Source organism: Anopheles stephensi, chromosome 3, assembly GCF_013141755.1.
Source record: "Anopheles stephensi strain Indian chromosome 3, UCI_ANSTEP_V1.0, whole genome shotgun sequence".
Lineage (NCBI taxonomy): Eukaryota > Metazoa > Arthropoda > Insecta > Diptera > Culicidae > Anopheles > Anopheles stephensi.
In genome coordinates, this window is record NC_050203.1 from 72,838,716 (window position 1) to 72,864,544 (window position 25,829).

A 25,829-nucleotide genomic window follows, 5' to 3' on the forward strand; every position below is an offset into this window, starting at 1 on the left:
GGGATTAACGTCATTGGAAGCGCAAATAGTTGCGGCCGGAGTTACCAAACAAAACGCGGGAAAGAGATGTTGTTTGTTTGCTCCACTACTTACGGAGGTATCATTACTCACATAGAAGAACAGCTTCACCTCGGTCGTCGATTTGGGTGCGCACGTTAGCGGAGGCATACAGCACCCGGTATCGTCCTCGCACCGGTGCAGTATGGTACAGTGGGGAGTGAAGATCTTCGTCCTATCGTTTGACGCGGGAACGATTTTCGGACGCGGCACCTGACATTTGCCTTCCGTGTGCATCCGATCGAGATGGTTCATCGCTTCGCGCCGTGCGCTGTGGATGTTGTTGTACGCATTGTACGATCGTTCTACGGCGTCTTTCGAGCCAAAGTTGGCCTGCTTGTAGTCGGTGAGTGATTCGTATCGGCCGGGGTAGCTCTGCAAGTGAAGATAAAACAGAAGATACAAGTTGTAAATCATGTAGGAAATCATTCGAGTGTTGTGTAGTCCTCTCCGCAAGTAAAGGCAACCAATTTCGACAACTTTATCCGGACACGTCCACCCTTCTTCGGACGACCCTAATCACTTAAATGGATGTTTAGATTAAGCTAATCTAGTAACCATTTTCACCTCACACCTTCACGGGAGCGCAAGGCAAACGCGAAAGGGGTAGGTGCATCCGGCGGAGGACATCTGACGACCACCAGGTGTTGGAAATAGGTCCACGCCACGCCACGTTTGACATCATCCAGTGAACAATTAATCATTGATTATGGTATGATGTGCCGTCCAAATTCATTCAAGCAATCGGATGCACATTTTACGGCAGATAGTGGAGTTTGAATGGGCTCCATTCGGCCCGGACAGGTTTCTCGGCCCGCATCATTCGACGTTTGTGATGTGATTCTCATAAATATTTATAACACGTCGGAGGATGGTGCATTATTCGACTCTCGTTTCGTAGCAGCCATGCCAATAAATCCTTTCACCCGAAGGGGGAAACACTGGCCATCGCTGCCAGTTCGTATCGTCTTTCAAAATTTGATCGTTTTTCGACACCAATATCTTGAAAGGCCCACAGCGACGGGGCTGAAATGGATATTGGCTTTAATATTCCCACGCTTGAAGCGGGGAAGAAAATGTCATCTCGGATCGTTCAGAATCAATGGATTTTACTTATCGAGAAGTAGTTTCATCTCTTCCTGTAACAGCTTCCGCGAGAGCTCCGAGAGTGCCTCGTTTAGGCTTCGTTTAATCGCTAAACCCTGCCACACAACGGGGAACCCTGCGTCGGGTGCTGCTGCTGTGCGTTTGCTAATTAGCATGTCTTTTACCACGCTTGTTGCCGTCGTGCGGTCGACCACCGGTGAAAGTGTTTGTCCTTTTTTTTTTACTGTGCAACTTAATCCGCGGCCAACTTTATCAGCCAGGCAGGCGGTGATGAAAACGTTTGGACACGGGTGCGACGGGCGTTGGGAGCGGGGTGCTAAAGAACTGGTAAGATTAACCGTGTCTAGGGGATTAAATTAGCGAGCCAAGTCAAGAAGTTGGCCCACAATGGGGCACAATGTTGGGTAGACTAAATAAATCGGTCGTAAATACGTACGAGACACCGTTCGGCACCGAACCGGCCAGTGCAGAAGTGTAGAGTATGTTGGGGCAAAGGGATGTGTCTGAATATTAGTTCAATACGGGAAATGAATTGCCAATCACTCTGAAAGCATTGAAAGGGTAAATATTGCGAATACTTTGAACCCTTGACTTCAATTCAAACTCATTTTCTAATGACATTGGCGTTACGAGAATTTATCGAAGCACGAAGCAATCTAAAACCGAAATAAGAATTAAACGTTTTTATTATATCTTTTGCCTTTATGATGATTTATGGACCAAAGATAACTAAATTGAAAATCTGTAACGTCGTAATACTTTTCATGGTTACCCCTAATGAAACCTTAGGCACAGTTCCATCGTACGGTTTTTCAAATTCTCAATCGGATTTGTCGGCAAACTGACTGAAGCCTTATAATTTCCGTCGTAAGATGGAAACAAACATTTTTGTTCGGAAATTTTGACCGATAATACCTTACGACGTAGCTGTGCCATCAGCCTCACAACAGAAATGATTCTACAGTTTTCTACATATTTTGAGGATATCAACGGTCCGGTATCTGGTAGGATATTGGAGCGGTCCGGTAGTCGAGGCGATAACGGCGCCGGTCTTCACACGACAGGGCCGTGGTTCAAATCCCATCCAGACCGCCTCCCCGTACGCAAGGTTGACTACTTTGCTACGGGTAAAATAAAGTCACAGAAAGCCAGAAATGGCAGGCTGAGACCTCTCGAGGTTGTAGTGCCAAGGAAGAAAGAAGATAAGGATATCAACCGTATACAATTTTACTGTAGTGGCTTTTCTTTTCTTTATTGATCTATAATTCAAATTGATGTCTAAATGCTTTCGTAAGATGCAAATAGCAAGTCCAAAATGTTAAACCAAATCGAGGTTGCTTGTACTATTGGTTATCATTTATGGTGTCAATAATATTTGGAAGACGCGTTGAAATGTCCATCCCAGCTACGGGTAAAATCAAATAAAGCAAGCTAGCAATGGCGGACCAAAACCTCTCGAGGTTGTAGAGGCTCGAGGTTGTAGAGAAGTAAGATGTTTGATATTCATATTCATATAAGCTATTTTTTGCAGTTTTTCAATAACTTAGCATATCGTAGTTACGCTGGAATACAAATTTTCTACTTATCATTGTTAATTGATCTGATGTAGTACTTTCGCGATTAATTATCAACTGTAGCAAAAACGGCCGGTCTGTCCATCATGAAGAAAAAAAAGTTGTCAATTTTGTCAAATTTTCTTGATTCAGGCAGTACTCTAGGTTGAGATAATTCATTAATGGAGCAAATCGTGTACAAAAAAAAAACATGATACGTTTATGATCTATTTTCGTGCCCCACTGTACCTTAAACCACTTTTCTCTATATTACATCGAAATTGTCACCAACTATCTATCTTCTACCCCCCCTCCGGCCCGAGTGTTTCTGCTGTGTGCCGCCAAGACTTTGCCTCAGATAGATCCCAATACTTTCGCTGGCAGCAATAAACTTGCGCTTTATTGCTTACGGTTAAAGCTTGTCCAACGATCCGTCCGTGTCCGCAGAGGGATTAAGAGCCGTCCCATCCGAGACGGAAGGATACTGCTTGATGTTGGCTGTGGATGGTCGGGGCATTCCCATCCGAAGAAAGTGCTCCCATTCTACCGATGACAGAGAGAATTGATTTAAATGCTGCTAAAGTGAGTTTTAACACACCGCCGGACAGCTTCTATTCCTGAACGACGTGTGGCCAACAAAAAGCACAAATAGTAGTCACAAACACTTGGGGTGTAATGGGATCTGACGCGGACAAGAACATCACAACACTTCCTTGATGGCAAGCGATACAACCCCGGGCGGCGATGCGATTGGTTAATGCCCGGAAAGTGTAACCATTTTACGACACTCGCCATCACCAGCGCATATCACCAACCAAGCGCGCAAATGGACATTCTAATGCATTCGCAGAAGCTCGTTGCACCGTTTTCCGCTAGCAATTTCTAGCAATTGCCGTGGCCCCGACCAGGTCATAATGCAGCACATATTACACGGAGAGAGAGAGTGCGACTCATATTTTCATCCACTGCTTTGTCTCCATCATTAGTCGTTATCGTTTGTTTTTGCTCATACTTGTCACGCGCAACCCGCGCACAAATAGATAGCCTCCCATTCCCATTTGGGTGGCCTGACTGACGATGCGCTGGGACATCCTCACAACACAGAGACACTCGTGAAAAAGTGCACTCTTCACCCTCGGTACATTCCCCAGTCGCGTAAGGAAGGGCAAAAGGGCTAGCAAAAAAAAAGGAAGATGCACCAGAACACACACACTTCACCAGGTCCGCCTGGTTCAATCGACGTCGCGGTCGACCCTTGCGGCGATGCGTCGTAAAACATATTACGGGCTTTATGGGTGCTCTTGTGCAGCATTAATATTCCACGCGCGCCACGATCGTCTTCTCTGCCAAACGACCAAGGGTGGTAACAGAAGACCAACCTAAAAATGGTGGCTGACTCATCGTACCAAACCCACCAAGGAGGGAGGTCTCAGGGCTGTTTTGGGGCTCTGGTGTGATCACCGGTTAACCTTGCCTGCACTGTGGCGTTTGAACCCCGGTGGGGAGGGGGGTGTAAGGTTAGGGCCATCCCTTAAACCTCCCGTTTTTCGAGATGTTCGTTAGACCATCGAATCGATTCTACGTGCAGTGCATATTTTTGTCGATTGCAATTTCTTGGACCAAGACAAGAACGAAGACTCTTGCAGGCTCCTGCAGAAAAGTGTCAATGAACGATGTCTGCCGGTACGTTACACTCACCGCTCAATCCGCTCGGTAAACAAACAACAACGAACATGGCGGGGAGTGGACACCTTGATCTTGCATCTTGCTGGATCGCTGTTTGTGTGGAGATCGACGAACCATCCGGCTGCCAGACTGCAGCCAGACGACGGTGGTTCGCTTCCGTTCCATCTGTTTTGTGGTTTTTGTGGTGCTGTGTGTGTGCCCTACTTCGCCAGCAACCGAAGGGGAATGTCCACCAACTACCACTCTCCACTCACCATACTTCTCTTGCGGTTGGATTGGACGTACCGATTTGTCATTATTTTCACACGCAGGCAAATGATCCCTTTCCGCTTGCCTTTGTCCACATTGCGTCTACGAACCACAAAGCGTGTGGTTGGGAAATTCATTTGCAAACCAAGCGGGTCCGTCTATCTCGTGCTCTCGCGTGGTTCCATATGGGCAACTTCGTGTCTAGTGTGACTCCAGTTGCATGTTCTCTGTTTATGCTGTATTTACTGTCTAATATTAGATTCATAAGTTTTGTTCATCCCTAGCATCTCAGCAATTGTAGCATGTTAAAACTAAAATTCTTCAACCTCAAGTGTTTAACTAAAAAAAAAACTAAATTCTTTTTAAGGGATTACTTTTCATTTCTTTATAGCAACTCGATGCTATAATATGCATTTTTACTAAGGATTAAGGACATGTTGATTAGCCTTTTTTCCAATGTCACAACAAAGCTATTATGAATACCAAGCTGTACATCCCTTGGCGCATTACGCCACAACGATTGCAAACCTCTAAAGGCAAAGTTATCATCGAGACTTGCATACGTACATGTAAGTATTCGTATGACAAATCGCCAACAATCACGCAATCCACATGACAAAGTGATCTTTTTTAAGCCACTTTCAATAGCCAGGTAGCTGAACGGTTCCTTGAACATTGGAGTTTTAGTGAAGGTGTCTGAGACTTTCCTGTGCTTCTTCTTCTTCTGTGTAGCCTTTTGCGTAATGGATGGTTACATGTGGTTTACCTTACGCATGGCTCAAAAATAGATTCTGTTGATAACAGACAACCAAGATGAGATGTGAACCCAAATTGAGCGTGTTATGGATTAAGAAATACAATCATCCTCTACGAAATAGAAAAAAATCGGTTTCAAATTGCTTTTAAAACTAGGTAAAAATTACCTTATCTCAAGATTTTTGCTTAGGTCAGAGATGTCAAACACATTTTGTCTCGCTGAATTAAATGCCAAAAAAGCTTTCGAGGGCCGCCTGGATAAACATGTATAAATATGATATCCACTAAGCTTCTCTCTCTTCTTTGGCCTAACGACCTCTTCGGTCATGCCTGCAATTTGCCTGGCTTTCTGGACTGAATATGATACTACGTAGTTGAATAGTCAGTCCTCACTACGGGGGAACGGTCCGGATGGGATTTGAACCCCGGCTCTGACGAAAACCCGACGGCACCCATCAACCTAGCTTGCTCGTTTTAATTTGCTGAATAAATGAAATTTTCAGACCTTGTGATGGTGTGCGTTTGAGAGGCCATACTTCCCAAGACTCTGGAGCAATGGGTCGAGTTGACTTAATCTTCCAGGAGAATCATGGCTAGCCAACCCCAAGATGCACAGCCAAATAATGAGTTTCTGAGAAGACCTTGCGACTTGCTGATCGGCTGTGTGTGGGTTGGTTTTTCCTGATATCGAAAATTTTATTTGAAAGCTAATTTATTCATTTAGAAGTAGGCCTCGGCGGCTAATATCGATAAAATGTGGGTTCTGTTTTCCGAATCCAATCTGTTTCCCCGTAAGTAGGTCTAGCCATCAATTTACAGGGGAACCAGTAATGCAAAACTTCTTGATGTTCCAGAGCTTAAAACCAGAAGAAGTTGGAATAACACACTTGCAGTTACTAATATAATTTGCCCCTTGTAGCTACAACAATTAGGACGTAATCGAATAGTAAAGTTGAAGTATACATGCGTACTTGAAAATCATCTGAAATATTCCCAGTAGTCGATTATTTCAACAGTCCTTTGCGTGTTGAAGCTTGAAAAGACTCGCTGGCCGTATGTTTGACATGCCTGGCTTAGAAGATATTTCTTCAAAAGCAAAAATGTCCATTAAAGTCCCTTAAATATTTTTCCTTCCACTCTCTTTGCTTCTAATTTGAAGTTTCACAATTTTAAAATCTTCCCATTACAACTTTACCAATAAGAAACAAACGCCTAAGATCTACGAAAAAAGAAAAAAGCCCCCTTAAAAAAGAAAACCCATTCAGTGGTGCGCTTAAAAGAACCAGCTATCCACCGAGCAAGCAAGTAATCGCCACAGACAAACAGAAACTAAATCCCAAAAAGTACTTGCAAGAATCAGCACGCAAAGAAAAAAAAAACAAAAACGAGAAGGAATTACACCTACCTGGCTCGACAAAATTGTCACGCTAAAGTAAGTTCACACTAATATTACTTTGCTCCGAGATGAGTGCGTGTGCCGCGGCAAATGGTGGGAAAAGTTTGAGTTTCTGCGAAATTAACATTTCGCAACCAGAGCGCCACTGAGCTGGTGGCATCTGCTTGCTTTCCCTAACCTTTCATTTCCCTTTAATAGTCTTTTTATGAAGAGCAGAGCGAGCGCGATGGAAGAATATTCGTGGAAAACTTTTTCCACCAACCAGTCAGTGAAAAGGGCCTGGTTCTTCTTCGCTTTTTTTCGGCGAGTGTTACCCGGGTGAGATAATAGTCACCTTTATTGGAAATATTTCGATATTGTTTTTCACACGCCGTTGGTGGTTGGTGGATGCTGACGACCCGCTGGTCGTTATACGACAGCAAAGAGCTGAGCAAATGGGAGAACAACAAGAATCCAACCACCATAGATGGAGGAGGAAAATGTGTGGGTTTCTGCCTTTGCTTGGAATGGCAAAACGAGGGCCATCTGTCCGTCCGGAGATAGGCAAGATCCGGCCTTAGATCTCGCATCCAAATGGCTCTCAAATGTGGCTTCAAAAATTGGAAAATGAAACGAGACGACTACCAAACTTTTCCACCCCATAAAGGTTGGGTGCTGGGCTGGGTTCTGGGCCCAAAGGTCTGGGAAAGTTTTTCACCCTGACGAGGTGAGATCACGCCGGGGAGTCAAACGATTGGCCCGAGCTACACTGGAACTGGTGGAGTGTGTTGTGATAGCTGGATGGTATATGTGCTTGTGTTGTGTTGTGCCGCGTAAGTAAACTTCTCAATCAGCGAAAGTCACCACACGGACGTGAAGTCTTCGTGTGGCGTAACGTGGCCAAGATTATTTACTGTTTTGTAACACGAGAACAGTGCGGGGACCGTGCTGGCAGAGGATGATGATCTATCTCAACGTGCAATGGATTGAGGAGGAATGAAAAGCAAACATAACTCCCCCCAGCGCATATGTCTGGGCGAGGACACACAGATGCTGACGACGATGATGATGGACAGGTGATTTAGTGATTACTTTTTATCGATTTCATCTCTCGAAGAGGAGTCCTGCGAGAGATGTACGAGAGCCGAGATGAGATGATGAGATTGAAATGTTTATCGAATTGACCAACCCACTACTCGTCGGTTGGACAGACACCCTCGAGACGCGAACGACCGGGGGTAGATTTTCCGATTTTGAAATCCCTGCCTTCCGAGACGCCCGCGGACGGGTCGGGTCGAGTTCGGTTCGGTTTGGTGGTTCGTAAGCCTTATTAATACCCTGCGGAAAAGGGTATTGGTGGAACGCTGTGGCTCGGAGCGACACGCGCAACAAGACGGAGATTGGATTTCCTTGGTGGAAGATTATAAACCATCAGACATTCATTCCGGCAAGGTGCAAGGTTAGCGACATATATCTGTGATGCCCCCACACACGATCAATCGATCGATAGCGGTGGGTTTTTGGTTTTGGAGAGTAGTGTAGTGGATAATTAAAAGCAACGTGAAATGCTTCTTTTTGGCACACACTTGGCATACAGATTCCAATCATAGGTTCTGGGACACCGGGGGGTTTCTCCAAAGCGAGAGAGAGAGAGAGAGAGAGAGATATCGCACCATCAGGTCGAACCACCATAAAAACCTCAACGTCCCGAAATAGAACGCACACGCACAGGTTACGTGAACCGCAATATTGCCCCATATTACTGCAGAAGATGGTCTAGTTTCCCCCCAAATGTGTGTGTGTGACAAGATGACACTAATTCGTCACCGTTAATACAATCTTGTCGGCACGACGACGACGGTGACATCACCAAGAATGCGTCCAAAAAACTGGTCGACGGCTTTAAAATCGATCGGCTGCTCGTTATGATGTTAGAATTTGCTTCGTTTACGACCCGCAACAGTGTCAGCCCAGTGTCAACGACGTGTGTCAATTGATAAATTATTTAAAAGCATCAAATTTCTGGACGAGGAGTTGCACATCTGCACATCAGGAATTGCTCGGAAGCGCTTTAGAGGAAGTGGGATCGTAGGTGTGTGCCAACATATATTGCCAATAAAACTCCAACATTCCAAGGTACAAAAGATGTAAACGCATCACCACGCTGTTTGCCGTGAAAGTGATGGCGATAAAAGTGATGACTCTTTTTAAAGTACCTCCACCCAACAAGCGAGCACAAGTGCTTAGGGCGTACGGGATTGGAAAGGGAGTTTAAAAGGGTTCCCTAACCAACCAACAGGTTTATGATCATCAAACTCTCTAACGATGGGGAGGCCATTAAATCTCTCTTCTTGGGGGTGATATCCTCAGGATGACGCAGGAAGATATAATGTACCAAGACAAACACATTCACATCCCAAATGTCCAATTTCTTTCCTCTGTGTGTTTTGGGCTTCTTCAGTCTCGTTAAAAGGGTGAGCCGTTTAATGCCAATCGTTGACGCTAATCGGCCGTCGGAAGTGCAAAGATCAATTTGCCGAACCGTGCCGAGGAACCGTTAGCCCCCTGTAGGTAGAGTATCTGTGTCATGGTCGCCAAAAGCATCACCCAAAAAGAGCAGAACTTCCAGTGGCCAATTAGCAAAACCTCGGCGTACCACAGGAAGCCCAACCATCTTCCTGCCTGAAGCTCTTGTGCGCTCTGTTCTGTCCTGTGGTGAAGTCCCGAAAACGGTTCTTCACTTTACGCCCTTCCGCCATTTTGCGACCTTCGCCTCCGGAGTGGTTCAATTGCTCTCAACAATTCCCTTGAGCGCCGCCCTGCTTTTACAGGCATTTATCTCCGTAACCGTTTTTTCTTCCTCCTTAGTTCCTGCTCCTACGGGTCCTCTGGAATGAACAGTGAACAAAAGCTTCATCGTGTGCAGCGAAGTATGCCGAAGGTGGAAAAAACAAATAATGCTAATAATTACACCCGGTGGCGGAACCTTGCATCTGCTGCCGCGAGGAAGACCTGCCCGGACGATCCATCTTGCTTTGGTGCTTTTCGTCCGCCAGGTTCTGGACACACACCACGACTTGCTTGGTCCGTTGTAAACACTTGTTACGCACTCGGGCAGGACCTGACAGAGGCACTGATGTGAGATGACTGATGTCTCGTGTGCAGGACATTAGCCACGCAAACTTGGACGTGGTTTCTGGACCCATCGAAAGTTCGATACCTGAAAACGATAACCTTGGTAACGGTTGCTACGCTTCTTGCGTTCTCTCGCTCTCTTCCCATCTCACATTCGTCTCACTTGAAGCCGCCGTAATTTGATGTTGAGTCGGTCGGGTGCGGCTGCGATTGAAATTATGTGTGTGTTATCCTTAATTTCCTACAAATCATCCTTGCCGCGCTTAAACGTTGGTAAGAAAAAAAGGTTTGACCGGTGGTGCCCCTCGGCACATCGAAATCGGAGCAATAATGATTAAGCATCAAAAACAAAAGGGCAGCATTGCGTTTGGAGAGCGTTCTCTCGTGCGCCGGAAGATGGATTTTTGAATTATTCACGCTGTCTGATTACTTTTCCTGGGAATCATTAGAACCTGGCGGTGGCTGTAATGATTTGGACTCTAACCAAGAAACAAAAACCCCGAGAACCTGCATTTAGAAGGCCACTACCCATACGAAGGTGGAGCCTGGAAAACGTGTACTTGAAACACCGCAACTGTGGGCTTCACCCCGGCCCCGGATTGGGATATCGGACAAGCGGGAAGTTCTTCGTGCACATTGCTAGCTGAACGCACCCTGCAGCGTCAGAGGTATCGATTTATCCAAGCGCCGAAAATTTCCAAAGTAAACCATATCGATTCTCATCTAAAGCTCGTTTCCTTTGGCCCGGGTACTGCAGAGCTGCCTTGCGTTTGCCTTCCATCTGGTGCGGGTTTCCGCTTGCACGTCTTATGCGAGCCCTCCGGGTGGGAGGTATTTTCGTTTAGCGATATCGGTGGGCGTGCATCGCATAAATTTTGCAAAATCTCTAACACGAGGTCACCCATCCAGAAACGTGGTACAATCGTTAAACGAAATTTGATACTCTGAAGCAAAGGAAACTATTGGACGGCACACGAAATGGTTGTTCAATTATCCTGGAGACGGTATTGAGCTATTGAAAAGTCCCCTAATTTTGGGTGAGTATTTAAAGCAATATAAATTTACAACAAATGAAATCAGACGGCTAATTGTATTATTCTTCCACAGATTGAATAGGAGATTTGAAAAGAAAATATTTGAGAAGCTCGCCCACGAGTTCTTGGAAAGCTTGCGTGCCGTCAATTTCTCCAGCCCAACCTCAAGATGATAAAGTCATTAAACGATGCGCTCGCGGCAACAATTAATCCCAGTGGAGAAAAAGGGCAACTAGAATAATCGCGTGACCTGCACAACTGCTCCGAGCGTTCCAAATTCTATGCCACCCTCGCTCCGGGAAGAGTGGGCTCAACCACTACTGCTGCTGGTGCCATCAGCCTTTTTGCTGATCAGTACCACGCGCAGCACCAACGCCAGCAGAGGGTAACGAAGGCCACATTCAATTCGATTGACCCCTTGGAGCGATGGCATAACGTGGTTACTTTGCATGCGCCCACTTTAAACCATTGACAGCAGTTCATCATCATCAGGAGCGCCACAACAGCGGTTGAGTTTCTGGCCACGGAGAAAGTGGTACCGTTATCGAGCGATGGAGCAGAGGCATCCGACGAACCCTGCACTATACCCTAGGCCACAAAAGGGCACCCGGATAGTATGCACGCATCCCATTCACATTCCACTGGGCTGCTGGGAAAAAAGGGGGTAAACAGCATCTGAACAGTCACGATCAGGCCCTTAGGGTTAAAGAGACGAGTAGTTGTTTCTATTTGTTGCCAAAGCTTCACCATCACTGGGGATCAATCGATCCGATACGTTTTCGGAAAGACAGACGGGCAGACACAACGGACATGCCATTCGATTGGCTGTGACCCTTTTTCTCCCTGGGTTGTGACCCAACACAGTACCAATTTCGAGGAACGGTTCCTTCAAACTTCCACTTCCAAGCAGGGTACGTTTGGCAAACAAATACATCCTGTGATCCTGCCCCTGTCCAGGGTATTGATGGATTAATTCATCATGCTTCCTATGATCAGCTCAATCATCCGCCTCGATCTCGCTGTGCCTAAGTGGGATTTATCGAGCAGTACAAGGAAGTAGCCGCCGTTGGTCAAGTGTTGCCCAGAGCAACCTCTCAACAAGCTTATCGTCGCCTTACGTTACCCACGATCCTGGGAAGCCGTTGAAAATTATGGTAATTCCCGATCGCTTAAGGGGGATCTCTATACCTTCACTTTGAAGTCTTCGGACGCATCAAAGTCACGCCGCAACGCCAGACCCCTCGAATCGATTTACGCCCGTTGGTGTGTAACCACACCGTCCATACCGGCAACTTATCGATCATTATTAACCGGAGCATGGTTGCAGATGGGCAACCGAAACAGAACGAGACCACTTCCGGCGGCGCATGCTTCTGGTGCAAGTGGTAGGCAAGTGTTAACTTTAGAGTGCAGTCGCCGCCGGTGGTCAGCGCTGAATCGAATGGGTGAGAAATGGTGATGAATCATGTAATTTTCCCCCCCATGTGCTTTGGTGATCGGGCAGCCGGGTGGATACAGGAGGGTTCGTTTTTATTACTTAATCTTGGGTGCGTTTCTTTGTTGAGACGATTGAAAAATAATGGAGCAATAAATCCCGACCAGACTTGGGGTTGCTTTGCACAGCAGGCACGCGGGGGTTGATCTGCTTTGTTGTACTGTTCAGTGAAGAGATCGATCGAGTAAATGAAGAATGGGAGATCATTTTTGCATTAGCAGATTGTTGACCTGCAGAAACGGATCTTTTTACACATTATCTTAAATTGCAATTCAAATTGCATACTTTTAGGCTACATTTTTAACAAGAACCCCTTTTAGATATCCAATATTACGGACATCCATCCAGAATTTCAAACTGAACAAATTCAATGTGACCCACTAACAGTGACATTGTGTCAAGAGGAGACTATAATGATCCATGATGACGATTTTCTGTCACTCATCCGGATTGTATCTGGTTCAAGGTTCCAATGGAAGCATTACAAGTTGGACTCGATCCATAATATCATTAGCCGCCGTCGAACCTTTATTGCCAAACTCCGTACATTTTGGTGTACGAAATTTGTGAATGAAACCATTATGGAAACACGACCTCAGTTCACAAGGTTCACAACTGCGCCGTACATCTCTGTCCTCCACGAGCAGTCGTAAAACGAATCTCGCTTGAATTTATTTGCCAGAAGTAGATTTAAAAAAACGCAAATTTTCACGTGTGTCTGTTCTACCAGACAATACATGTGCCTAGTCGTGGTGGTCCTTTCCCTTACCAAGAAAAAACTGCACGTCCCATGCGGCCTGAAAATTCATTGCTTCATTTGCCCGGCTTCTCTATTTTCATCAGCCATCAACTTCACCACTACTGACACCTGTCATAGGAAACGAAATAGCGGTGCGCTAGACGTTCTACCGCACCAACGGGTCGAGCTGAGGTCTCTGAGGTTTGTTGGCAAAAATCCATCATCCAATCCATCGGGTCTCGTCGTCCAAAGGAAGAAAAACAAGACCGACCGACGCCGGGGAGCGAATGCAAATAATACCGGCGCACTAAAAAACGAAATTCGCGACAAAATATAGAGACTGGCCTCCCAGTGGAGCCCCCGGTGCACCCGGAACACAGGTGGAAAATATGTGTATGTGCGAAATATTTTCGGTCGCGGTCCTCTTACACCCCACCCTAGAGAGAACCTGCGACCTTATTTTTTGTACGGGCAGTAGGAGGCGAACTAGAGAGTGAACGAGTCCACGTTGATGATGATGATGTTTCGCCGAGATGATGTCTGGTTTGGAGGATGTGTTTTTTTGGGGAGCCTTCTATTTTCCATCGCTGTACATCCTAACCACTCGTCGCGACGGTCGGTGGTAGTTACCGGTGGATTTTCCACGCGACACAGCTCCTTTTACGCTCGATGAAGCACAAGCGGCCGGAAAATGGAGCCACAAGCCAATGATGATGTCAAGTGCAAGGCTATTTACCAGCCCCCGACCGACCAACGTTTTGCGGAAATCTAAAATATCCCATCGGCATTCCGAGCCGTCGTAGCGGTGAGCGGCACACAAGACAACGAGCACCAACGAGACCACCCGGTCTTAGCTGCTTGGTGTACTGGTGTAGCGCGATTCAGTCTTTTTGCTCGCAGGACAACCGCCGTGCCGCAGTAATAGAGAGTGGTTGTTGTGTGTGTTTGTGCTTCTTGTGCGGATAATTACTGTCATACCTCGTCTTATCTGTCAACAGATTAACATTGACTTCATCAGCAAACCGGCGACACACTAGCCGTTTGTGGAGAGTTTTGGAATGGACGGAAAGGACTATTTGTCATGTCAGCTGTCAACCGGCCGTTGCGGTGACATGAGCACGTCACCGGAGATCGCAAGACACAGCGGGACGACGCACCGTTTACCTGTTGGAGCAGGGGAGATTGTTGATAGGGCAATCAATAGCAAAAGATATGCTAATATCACGATGATGTTGACGTCGAGCTTACGGAAGTCAAGATTAGACCAAAAACAGTGCCAGTGTAACTGTGTTCAGACATTCAAATCCATGGAACTGGTTCTTTAAGCCCGGTAGCCGCTTGGAACAGTTGGGCTCAAAGCAGGAATCAAAGAACATCATTCATAAATAAGTATCCGAGCTAGCTCCAAGTTTCTAGGCAGCCCTTCAAACCCTTAAAACCCAACTAGCACCTCCTCAAAGGCCACTCCCCGGCTCTTGGAACTATGCGGTCTTCAACGCACCATCTGGGTCAGGGTCGCAGCAAATGTCGCTACCGTCGCTATTCATAAATAAACGATTCAGATTCGGCTGTACCTGGGTGTCTACTAGTCTCCGGTCGAAATATGCACCAGCAGCAGCCGTAGCTTCCCGTTCTTCGCCGCCGCCGGCAACATTGTAATGATAAATGGTAAATTATTTAACTGTGCTCTCCTTTCCACGCACGGGCTTCGGCTCTTAGGCGATGGGTCGGTTTATTTGCGTTATGAAATGTAGCACTTGTTTGATGTGTGTTCTCGTACGAGGTTCTGCTTCCCCTGGGTGCGTTGCAGTGGGCAAAGATTTATGACCAACATGGCTGCCAGTCGCATCCCGTACATGTGGTTGGTACGGCGCACGGACCAAATGAACCTTAAAAACCTGTGACAACTTCATCAACGAATTCGCTCAGATTCGTAAGCGTAAAACGTCGCTACTGTGTGGGGACACCGTTGTTTTAATTTGTTACCTTAACGAGTCAGTGCGGCCATTACGTCGTTAGACGGTGATAGCTCACCAGCTTTAGTGTAGCTGCCATTACTTAATTGGTATGTTGTTTGTGTGTGTGCGACCGGGTGTGGCGCTAAAGAGCAACCAGCTGATGTATGATTGATGTATCGATGGGTCATTTTTCAACATCTCGTTAGCGCGTTTTAAAATCCCCCACAAGAGTGTCTGTCCTCAGTAAAGGGGGACAGTAAAGTTCCCATCACCAGGCAGACACGATGTTGCGCAATCGAACTCGATCCCTAGCGAGAATGATCGTGCTCGTGGTTGCAGTGAATGTTCGCGGTCTGCTGATCTAATCCCTGCTCGCCTCAGCTTAATCCTCCCTTCCGGAGGCTGACAGTTATTTAGGAGCAGAAGAAGAAAAAAAAGGTTGGATGATTAATTACTTTCCATTTCGGCGACTGGACAGCTGTTGAACATCCGTAATTTCGTGTCCGGCGAGAAACATCTTTAAGATGTCGGATCGCGATGGGAGAGTGGGGAAAAAATTCCCCCCCAAAAAATCCTCAAAAACTTGGCAAAAAGGTGGTAGTGGGTTGGTTTCCTGGGAAGATCGTGTCGCCGTCACGGTTCGTACGGCGATCGGCGAGAGATACATAAGAAATAAACACTTCCGAACAACACATTGCCCGCTTGGAAACCACCATCGCTGATCTGCAATTCACGGCACGAAACCTTCACGATGTTGTGTCTACCGGTGTGTACGGCGCCGATGAAGCGTGCAGAGTGGGACTCCCCATGCGCGGAAAAACGCGCAAGCGCAGGCAATGGCGTGTGGCGTGAAAATCGTTTCTAATCATAGTGTTTATTATGAATTATCCAATTTGCATACTTATGGGTGCGCGCCCCCCCCCCCCAAACACAACTCACAGCGAATCTTCAGCCCTTCCGCGAGGGCGTGCGGACAGAAAGGGTCGTCGTCTGTCAAAATACGGCCATTCACTCGCTCGCTCGCTCGCTCGCTTTTGCCTACGGCACGAATATTGATCGATGTGCGGTAGAAACCAAAGAACTGGGGGACTGGGTTACCTGTCGCATAGGGCAATAGGGGATTTAAAAATGGAGTTTGACAATAGGGGTGAAACGGATTTCTTTTGTTTTTATCTCCAACTCACCACCACGGGACATATGATATGTTCCGCGTTTCCATATGACACACACCTTTCGGCTCTTGTCGTGGCGCGGGACCAGATTTCAATCTCGTCGTCCAACGAAACAAATGAAAAGGTGCCCCTGTTACACATCGTCGTAGTTAAATGCTCGGGTTGCCGACAAAAGGGACCGCCTGGTTTCGTCCACCCACCCCATGCCGGTAGTGTGTGCTATTAATCTCGAAAGTGTCTGTTGCGTTCGTTTTGTTTCTATTGCCAGTGGTGTTAAGCCTTTGTTCCTGGTGGGTGTAAATGAAAGTGATAATTGGAAAAAGGGGAATGTCTCTTGTACTGGAAATGGAAGTCGAAAGGAACGCGCATAGTGTCAACTACTATTATGCTGCTTTTGTCAATACACTCGCTTGGAAACAAAAGTTGGAAAGCGGAACATATGATTTTAAAATTCTTGAGGCTAAATTCAATCAAACCTGAAGCAGAGTTAAAGTGTATCTATAACTGACAAAATACGCATTAAATAGGTGAACATAAGCATGCATACAGCGTAAAAGTGAGTTTCGATGGGTTGGTTACGTTTTGCTAATACCACCAGACAACCCAGTTCTGAGGATATCCTACCCTTAGTAAAGCGTTTTTAGATCCTACTATGTTAATATGTTGAAGTAGGTCAAAAGCAGGATGAGAAAATGTGAGAAATTAAGTTTGTCTCCTAAGTTATTCAAGGCCTCCCTCTCTCTCTATCTTTATCTCTCTCTCTCTCTCTCTGTCTCTGGTCAGGTCTTGTCTAGGTCATGCCTACCATTTCTGGCTTACTAGACTTAAGGATACCACGAGGTTGGATAGTCAGTTCCTCACTACGGGGGAATGGTATTAATGGGATTTGAACCCAGGTCTTGCCGTGTGAAGGTCGGCACCGCTGTCTCGTCTACCACTGGGACGCCAATCACCAGAATATTCAAGGACTCTGAAGTAGAAAAAAGTTGAAGTGCACTTTTACTCACAACCCACCTTTACCGCAAGTTTCATATTACATCTAATTCCAGGGTGTATCTTTACAAGGTACAAATGTTAGATAAAGCACGACTAGAATTATAATTAATAGCTTTCTTTGAATTGAACTAGATTTGAAACTATAAGGCAGATATATCTGTAACACAAAACGGGTCCATTTAATCATTTATCATTTGTTAATCCCATGTCGCTGGGGTAGCCATGGGTAGCCTATAGAGGAGTTGTGTTACCTCGACCATTGATCGATGACATACTACGAGTTCCAATCCAATCAACTTGATCGAGCTCCTCTATTAAGCGTAGTTAGGAGCGGTCCGGTGGCCGAGGCGACAACAGTGCCGGTCTTCACCCGGTAGGATCGGGGTTCAAATCCCATCCAAACCACCTCATCGTAAGTCGAAAGGGCCAGCAATGGTGGCAGGGCGAGACCTTTCGAGGTTGTTAGTGCCAAGGAAGAAGAAGCAGCGTAGTTTGTGGATGGTCTTTGCGGGTCCGAGTCACTGATATTCTACAGGTAATGATAGCCTACTAGTGCTAAAACATGAAATAATACGATGGATAATTGAAATTGGTGATCGTATTTGGCAACGAAGGGCCTTGAAGAATATGAGCAAATGAAGTTTGTGGAGCATCAAAATCATCCCAGAAGTTCGTGAAATCCCAGAAGTTATGATACGCGTTTTATGTGAATTTTGAATATTTCCTGAGTCAATGGACGAAGAATGTAGAATGCAATGACAATATTTCTGAAGGTTTCCCCAACATTTTATCCTAATATGATAATATTTTTAAAGACTTTAATCCGCTTATGCAGTGCTTCCTAATACACTCATCATCAGTTTGTTGTTTTCTTCAAAACACCGGCTCACAAGGTCCCCTTGAGGGTTGAGCAAGGCCAAACCCTAAAAATACATATCGCATCTCTGTTATCGCCCAAACAGAACTATAAGCGACCCCACGCGAGTAAACAACAACTGCTACCGGTTGTGAGTCAGTGTGCTAGTCGTTCGTAGTAGATTTGATTAAAGCTTTCAATCAATCGAAACGACGGTCCCCAATAATAACTGGGCCCGTTGCTGCTGGGCGCTTCGAGTGTATCATTAGTACTTCATTATCATATCTGCTACCGGTGCGATGCGGACATTCCGCAGTAATTACACACTGCCGCTCTTCTGCTCCGTATGTGTGTAAGCGAAGAAGAAGCAGACATCAGAAGGCTCCATTAATTTCGCCCCACATTGTGTGTGTGTGTGTCCCCGAACAGCTAAACGGTAGTTTATTTATTCTGTTCACACGTGGTTAAATTATGAATCAGCAAATAATGGCGTCACGATTCGGCCGGGCCAACACTGCTCGATCGATCGATCATCTCTCGGCCGATCGACGGACGACGGGTGCTACACACAGCAGCAATCATTAGTAGACACTTAATCGCTTCGTTTCGCCCCGTTTTTCGCCACGAGTGCTAATCATTGGATCAACTAATTGTGGCGTACGGCGGTGCTTCGCTGCACAAAGTGTTAAACGGTTGATCGACAGTGGGTTTAATTGTCGTTTTTCACTGCTGCTTACATTTCAGTATGCAAAATTAACACATCGTCCGGGCAGGGGATGCATTTGCTTTATGCGTCCACGTTGATGAGGGACTGCTTTGTGGAAGCACGCGCCAACAAGGAACAACCGATGGTTCTTGGCGAGCGGATGACGCAAGAACAGACCGATGGGAAACGATAGGTTAAATGGTATGATTCACAGCCCTAAAGCGGGTCACAAAAGGGAAGGGTTCCTAATGCACCACCTGATGCAGCTTTAAGAGTCGGTGCAATAAAAATCCCTGACGTACCGCACCTTAATGTTCCAAATAGAGAAGAAGCGATTCTTCTGACAGATAAATGGCCTTTTCTTGTTTCCGTTTTCCCAAAGGATGACCTCGGCATAATCCATCGTTCATGAACTTCATGTCCACGCTGGAATGTGAGTCAGTTAGGGGTTTGCTGGGTGTAACACGACAATCAGAGGATCACGCGCCATGCCTCAACAAAAAACTAGATCACGTCCAGAGCGGGAGAGAGATCTTTATCGATGTTGTGTTCTTGGTGCTTGGAGGCTTGGTGTCCATGGTGTCGTTTGTGTCGCATAACAATTCAATATGGTACACCCTACACTGTGGTGCAATAGGAATTCTTGTCGATCACCATGATCTTCCATCTGGGTTTGAGCTAATCCCCAAATCTCGTAGCTCGCAGCGTGGAATTCCAAATCCAAGCCAGCGCGAACCCCTAGATGAAGCAATACTATGTGAACAATTTATTCCAAACACATGTTTTTCATGTTGTCCCACACTCTCTCTCTCTCTCTACTGCTTCAGCTCCTACTGCTCCCCCCGAGTTGCTGCTGCCCGAGTAGCCAGAATGTGTTAAATCGCGTAAAATATGAATGGAACGAACGGAGCGCGAAACGACTCGGGTATGTCGTTCCGGGCTGACCGTGGCTCATATTTGAGTACGTGAGCCATTTTTGCATTCACGATTAGAACACACACGGATTGCGGACACTGCGGGATGGCAACAACAACAACAACAAAAAACCCATCTCCACCAAGGGAGAACCTAGCTCACGGAACTCGCCACCGAACGACGGTCACGAATATGCAGCAGCGCAGACACCTATCGGACTTCTACCGGCTGCTGCTGCTGCATTACGATTCTGGCAATCGCGTGCCCTCCCAAGTGTATGGCTGTGTCTCTATGTCACTGTGGTAGGATAATTTATCGCCATCGAGGGCAAAACATATACACGCCGCTGCTGACAGTGATGACCTCCAGACACACACTATTGCTGGTTGGTGGCCTGGCCTCCGCAGCCAACAGCGCTAGTGTAGTGTACTACCACACGGGAGACTGACAAAACGGTGGAGAAAGGTGCCATATTTCAAACACCTCGAAGCTAACGGGTTCGCGTCCCGTGAGGGGAAGGTGCTGGGTGACATCCTTTTTATGGCTTGTGCAATAAACAATTCGTTCGACGCTGTGCAATGAATATTTTACAAATCCTACCATTCCCAATCATCGGACCTTCCTGCTGGGAAGAGGGCCGTATATGCTGACTGGAACGTATGGGTGGCTAAGAAGGTGTCCGCGTGGATACACCCGATAAGCGGGCCCGATAGTTAGGATGTGGATGGAAAACTAATTCCCACCGTTGTTGTTGTCGTTGCGTGTGGCGTTCGAGTGATTTGTACCGATGGCTTTGTTTCGTGATTCATTTTTTTTTATAGCACGTTGGAGGTAGAGATAGCAGAAAACCCATTAGTTCTTATTTTTGTACGAGTATGTCCTGTTTGGTGGGCTGACTGATTCCGGAAAACTCAACTTTTCCATTAAACAATTTAGTTTGATTCGAACGGGATTCAGTAACGTTCACTTGATGGATTACACTGATGTCCGTCGAATTTTATAGCAAATCGTTGCATTTTACTCGTTGCCGTGATTACTCGGACACATGTCATGGATTTTTGTTGTTGCTAGTTAAGATAAGGAATTTAGGACATTTGACATCTCTTGAAGCAAAAGGAGAATAAAGATTATTCAGGGGAAGGATAAAAACAGATTCCTTAAATTAACTCTACTCACGCCGAATACTAAAATGGCCACTGACCACTACAACACAGTACAACCAGCTTCTCTGGCTCGCTAGACTCTGGTGGGTTAGTCATGCCATGAGAATGACACCGAAAGTCCCACTATAGTCTGTTTAGGTTGTCCGCATAGAGGAGAGATAGTGCTGATGCGTCCGCCAGAAAAGGTCTTGTAATAGATCCGCAGACGCTGGCGATCGACCATGATCAGTTTGGTTTGGCAGGTTGCTTTGCTTTAGTTTGCTTTAAAGGACTTCTTCTTTTGACTTTCTTGCCTCGGAGTGGACATGTTCTAGGCTGAGGCGTATTTTGTTCTCTGCCTTCACGTGTCACTGTTGGAAGTCGACTTGGGAATCCTTATTAGCTCAATGGACCAGTCAATAGACACTCGATGACCTGAAGAGAAACTCTTCGCCTCCTTAATACAGTAACAACTAATCGGGCAATAAAAGTCCTGGATATTGTTACACAGGAAACCAGAATTAGTATATCAAACCTAAGGATCTCAACATTTGAGAAGACTACCCACCTTTTGGCCTTTCGAAAAAGCCAAAAACTTCAATGGATGCAACGTGGTCATAAAAAGTTAAGAGTTCTCGTTCTCGTGTTTACTGGACTAACCCTATTAGAGTCCCTCAAGCATGTCTGGGATAAATGCTATAGCCCTTCGCTTATTCTTCAACAAAAATCCACTCTTGTCGCTCTCCTCAAACCTTGAACTGGATGCTACAAAAAACATTACAAAACCTCTGGATAAACTGTGTACAAGACAGTCGTCAGTATGACACATTGGACCAGCTGTATGTGGGCAAACCGTGAAAGAGCATTAGAGGAGGAGGAGGAATACGAAGAGAAGGTTTATCAAATATAGACTCAATGATATTGGTCAATATGTGTATGTGATGTGGCCTCTCTACGTCTCACACCATTCAAATCGTTAAAATTACTTAAAAACATGTATTTTGCATATCTTTAGGCGTTATGAAGACAGCTTGCAAATAAGTTCAGTCTATCTCATTTATTGTTTCATTTCAGACTCTTTATGGCATGTTATGTCTCCAAGAAAATCATTTCTATAACTCTTCTTTCCGAACTCTATAATTGGAAGAATTAATCAAAATGGTTTGCGAATTTGAAATTGATTGTTGATCGTGTTGAGGAAAAGAAATATTCGCACAAGGAATCAAGGAAACAGTAACGAAATAGCAAATTAATTCCATCCTCTTTAGAGCCTCCGCTTATTAATGAAGCGTATAACAAATCTCGATTTGATAAATACAATGTTTGTGGACATTTTTTTATTATAACACTGCATACATTATCGTCTTCCTACCCTGGCCTTTGACAGTCGCAAACGCGAAGGTGGATGAATAATAATTGCACTCATCAGTTAATCGTTCAGCACCTCAGACTGTGCCAGAATGACACAATAATCCATCTTCATAATCTTCACTCTGCTCCACCGCTGCTGCTGGGAAAACGTTCATTAGCGATCACTGTTACTCATCCTGATGCCTAAGCTATAAGCTGGTCGGGCAGGCTGTTGTCGTGCCGATGCAAATAAATATGCTGCAAAGACGGCATCATCGGCTCATCAATAAACCCGAGCGCACTCGGAGCACATCAAACGCAGGTTGAGGAGGAATTTCGAACAAATCGCTCCAAGGAGCGTTAGCATAAGGCACACAAATAAATTCCGAAAACGCAACGACGGCAACGTAACACAATCCATCTTGGCGTCCCACGTAAAACGGAAGGATCACACACACACACACACACAAGCGCGAGATTACGAGAATCGTGCCCGCCTACGTGCGCCAAATTGTTGTCAATATTCGTTTGGTTCCTTGGTCCCCAGGTTTTTTGTTTCTGTATGGCGTTCTTCCTTTAGATCTCTCACGAGTTGTCGAGACGCAACGAAAACAACAAAACGTTAGTCAGAATTTGTCCCCATCGTTGGTCGGTCGGATGTGTGACATAAACTCCCGGAATCTCGTAAATAACCTTCCCCAAAAACTGAGGTCCCATAATAACACCAACGCTCGATCTCGAACTTGATGATAGGCGGTGGTAAGCATCACACGTGAAGGCATGGTCCACGAACTTCGTCTTTCAATACAAATTGGGGTTACCTTCTAGCCCAACGGCGTGTTTGATTGCGCTACCGTTAAAACCGTTCACGGCGCCGTAAACAAACAGTTTGTCATTCGTCGGGGGAAAAGTTAGTGCTCGTGCGATGATGCTCAACAAGTTTGTCAACGGATCTCCACCCATCCACCATTCTGGCCGGGGAAATGGCTCCCCGGGCTTTACAATGGGGTTGAGGGTTGTTTCCCGGTGAAAATTGAAGAATATTGCCACCACGAGAAAGGCTTCACAATCGCAATTAATCAGGCGTGAAAAACCCGAACCTCCTTCCCCTTTTATATTGGACCCGTTTATAGCGGGCCCTCGTCGTCTCATCAGCATACGCAAACAACTCAACACGGATTGATGGGGGAGGGGGGGGGGGGTGGACCCGCTCAAGATCTGCGTACAATCAATCGGGGCTTGACAGTGCCACGCCAAACCATCATCACTTCGTTAGCGAACTCGAAATCAATCAATTCGAATCATTAAAGTGTTTTGGCTAAATGTGGCGGCGGATCACAAGTAGCCAGTGGGGTTGTGTTGCTAAGGCGTTGCTACCAAAGTTTACCACCAACGCTTCATAAGCTTACCAGGAGGGCGAGGGTTGTTTTTGATCCGGAGCTTCGTTCGGAGCTCGTTGAAAGCAATGAAAAGGACCGTATTTGCGATGAAAAATATAATAGAGGAATGTGGGGCAAAGATGAGTCCTTTCGGGGCTCAATTGCGTTTAGTTTAAATAGCTAACATAACATTGAAAATTAAATAAAAGAGCTCAAAGTAATTAATCACTAGGAACTTAATTTTTGGTAAGAAATTTCCGGTTAACAGTGATACTAGATGTAAACAGAACTATTTTCTTGTCAGAAAACATTTTTTTGAGACGAAAATTCTTCAAGTTCTACCTAAAAGCTCGTTGAACGATAAGTTTCACGTAAGTAGGTAAGAATGTATGGGAAATTTTTAAAAATCCTCGGAACAAAAGCAAAACTAGCTGGACAAGCTTACGAAAACTCTGAGATATTCTGTAAGTAAAGGTGATAAAAAAATGGTCACCAAAAAAAATCTTCCTTCTTAATTAAATAAAGTTTTAAAATGCAAAAAAAAGGGAAAACATGTTGTTCCATATTTTATACACTTTGTTTAAGCGTCAATAGATCTTGCAGCGTGAATGCGAACAATGAAGAATGTATGGTAATATTTTTTTTCCTGATTGATTGTTCAAAAACTCCCTGTATTGTTGATGTTCATAAAAATAGACATTAAGGGTTTTATTTCTTGAAACATTCCCTGTCATAAAACTGTAATGGTCATTCAAGGTGTCTCGCATGCTATCGGTAAGGAATAAAACGAGACCTTCAAACCTCTATACCACCTATAAAGAGAACCTCCAAAGAAAACATAAAAAACACACAAAGCTCCTTAAACAAGACATTACAATAGCATTGCCTTTTAAAGTCTTACTATTGTGAGGATAATTTGATTATTACTTAAACTCACTTTACATGACACGCGTGTCGATTTTTTTTTTTGTATTGGATACTCTTTTTTCCTTTGAAATGTTAAAAGCTTGCTTATTGCCCCCTGTTCCCCTACACAATCATTTCCTTGACAGATTGCCACACGAACTTCGCCTCCTGCTCGCGTCTAGGGAAAGCAACTGAACTCCCTTCGCCACCATTTAGCCAGCCACCTTCGCGATGTACATCGAGCGTCAATAAAGATTTCAATTAAAAATTCATTATTATTTGCTCCGAACCGAAGAGAGAGAGCGAGAGTTCCCTTGAAACCAGGCGAGGAAGAAATTCGCGACTTGTTGTCATTTTAAAGGCCGTACGGCGGCAGTACGCCTCGCTCATTAATATTTACTGTATATGGTTTATCTTTTATTACGATCGCTTTGTCGCACTGTAGTCGCGCGACGGGCGCACTGAGGTGATGGGAGTTTTTAATGATTTCCACTCCTTTAAAATGGCAACGCGCCCTGCTTCTTAGGGCCATTCTCCCACACGGAAAAACCGCCAATCATCCGTTTCCGAGGAAACCGGGTGGAGGGCCTTCAAAAAGAAGCTGGAGGAGCTTTACGTCGGATTCGGTTGTTTGTGCCAGCAGCAACGACCGTCCTGTGTGGGCGGCCACGGATCATTGCACGGGGTAAGGTTCGCCGTAAAACAATAAGACGGGGCCACACCACCCCGTCAACATCGATTATGTAAAAGAAGTGTCAATGGAGCGAAATTCCTTTTGCAAATGACTCGGGAAGCGCAGACGAAGATGAACCCAATTCCAGGATTCTTCTTGCGACCAGCCTTTACGATGGACGGGTTCTGGTAAGGTAAGAAGCTTAACGCTTAATCCAGAATGCTAAACAAGAAAATAAAAACAGTCTCCCGCTGTGGCCTTTTGTGATCTTCCGACCACTGCTCGCGCTAGTATGTTGCACACTCCACGAGGCATTCCAAGTCGATCCCCCCGCGCACGGTGGAATTATTGTCATCATAATTAATATCTTTCGCACTGAGGACCCTCCTCGACACGGCGTCACTCTAATCAGCGTACAGCGGGGGCCACAAGGAAGAAAAATGATACCTTTTGCTTAGGAAGCATCGCCAGCCAGCCAGCCAGCCAGAACCGGTTGCTTTGGCAAACAGAGAGCATAATAATGTCGACAGGGCCATGGTAGTTTTGGCTCATGCATCATGCATTAAGCGCACACCGGGAACCCGACGGCC

General features: G+C 45.7%; 1 protein-coding gene across 8 annotated transcripts in view; it reads right to left on the minus strand.

The window, feature by feature from the left end:
• Positions 1-25,829, minus strand: part of LOC118510659 — a 53,482-nt gene that overhangs the window by 2,343 nt on the left and 25,310 nt on the right. For 7 of the 8 annotated variants that reach the window (XM_036052789.1, XM_036052790.1, XM_036052787.1 and 4 more), the window contains exon 4: positions 94-432. In XM_036052789.1, the coding sequence (XP_035908682.1) occupies positions 94-432 (339 nt within the window). The remainder of the gene's footprint in view (positions 1-93; positions 433-25,829) is intronic. The other variant, XM_036052791.1, reaches the window with a different exon arrangement.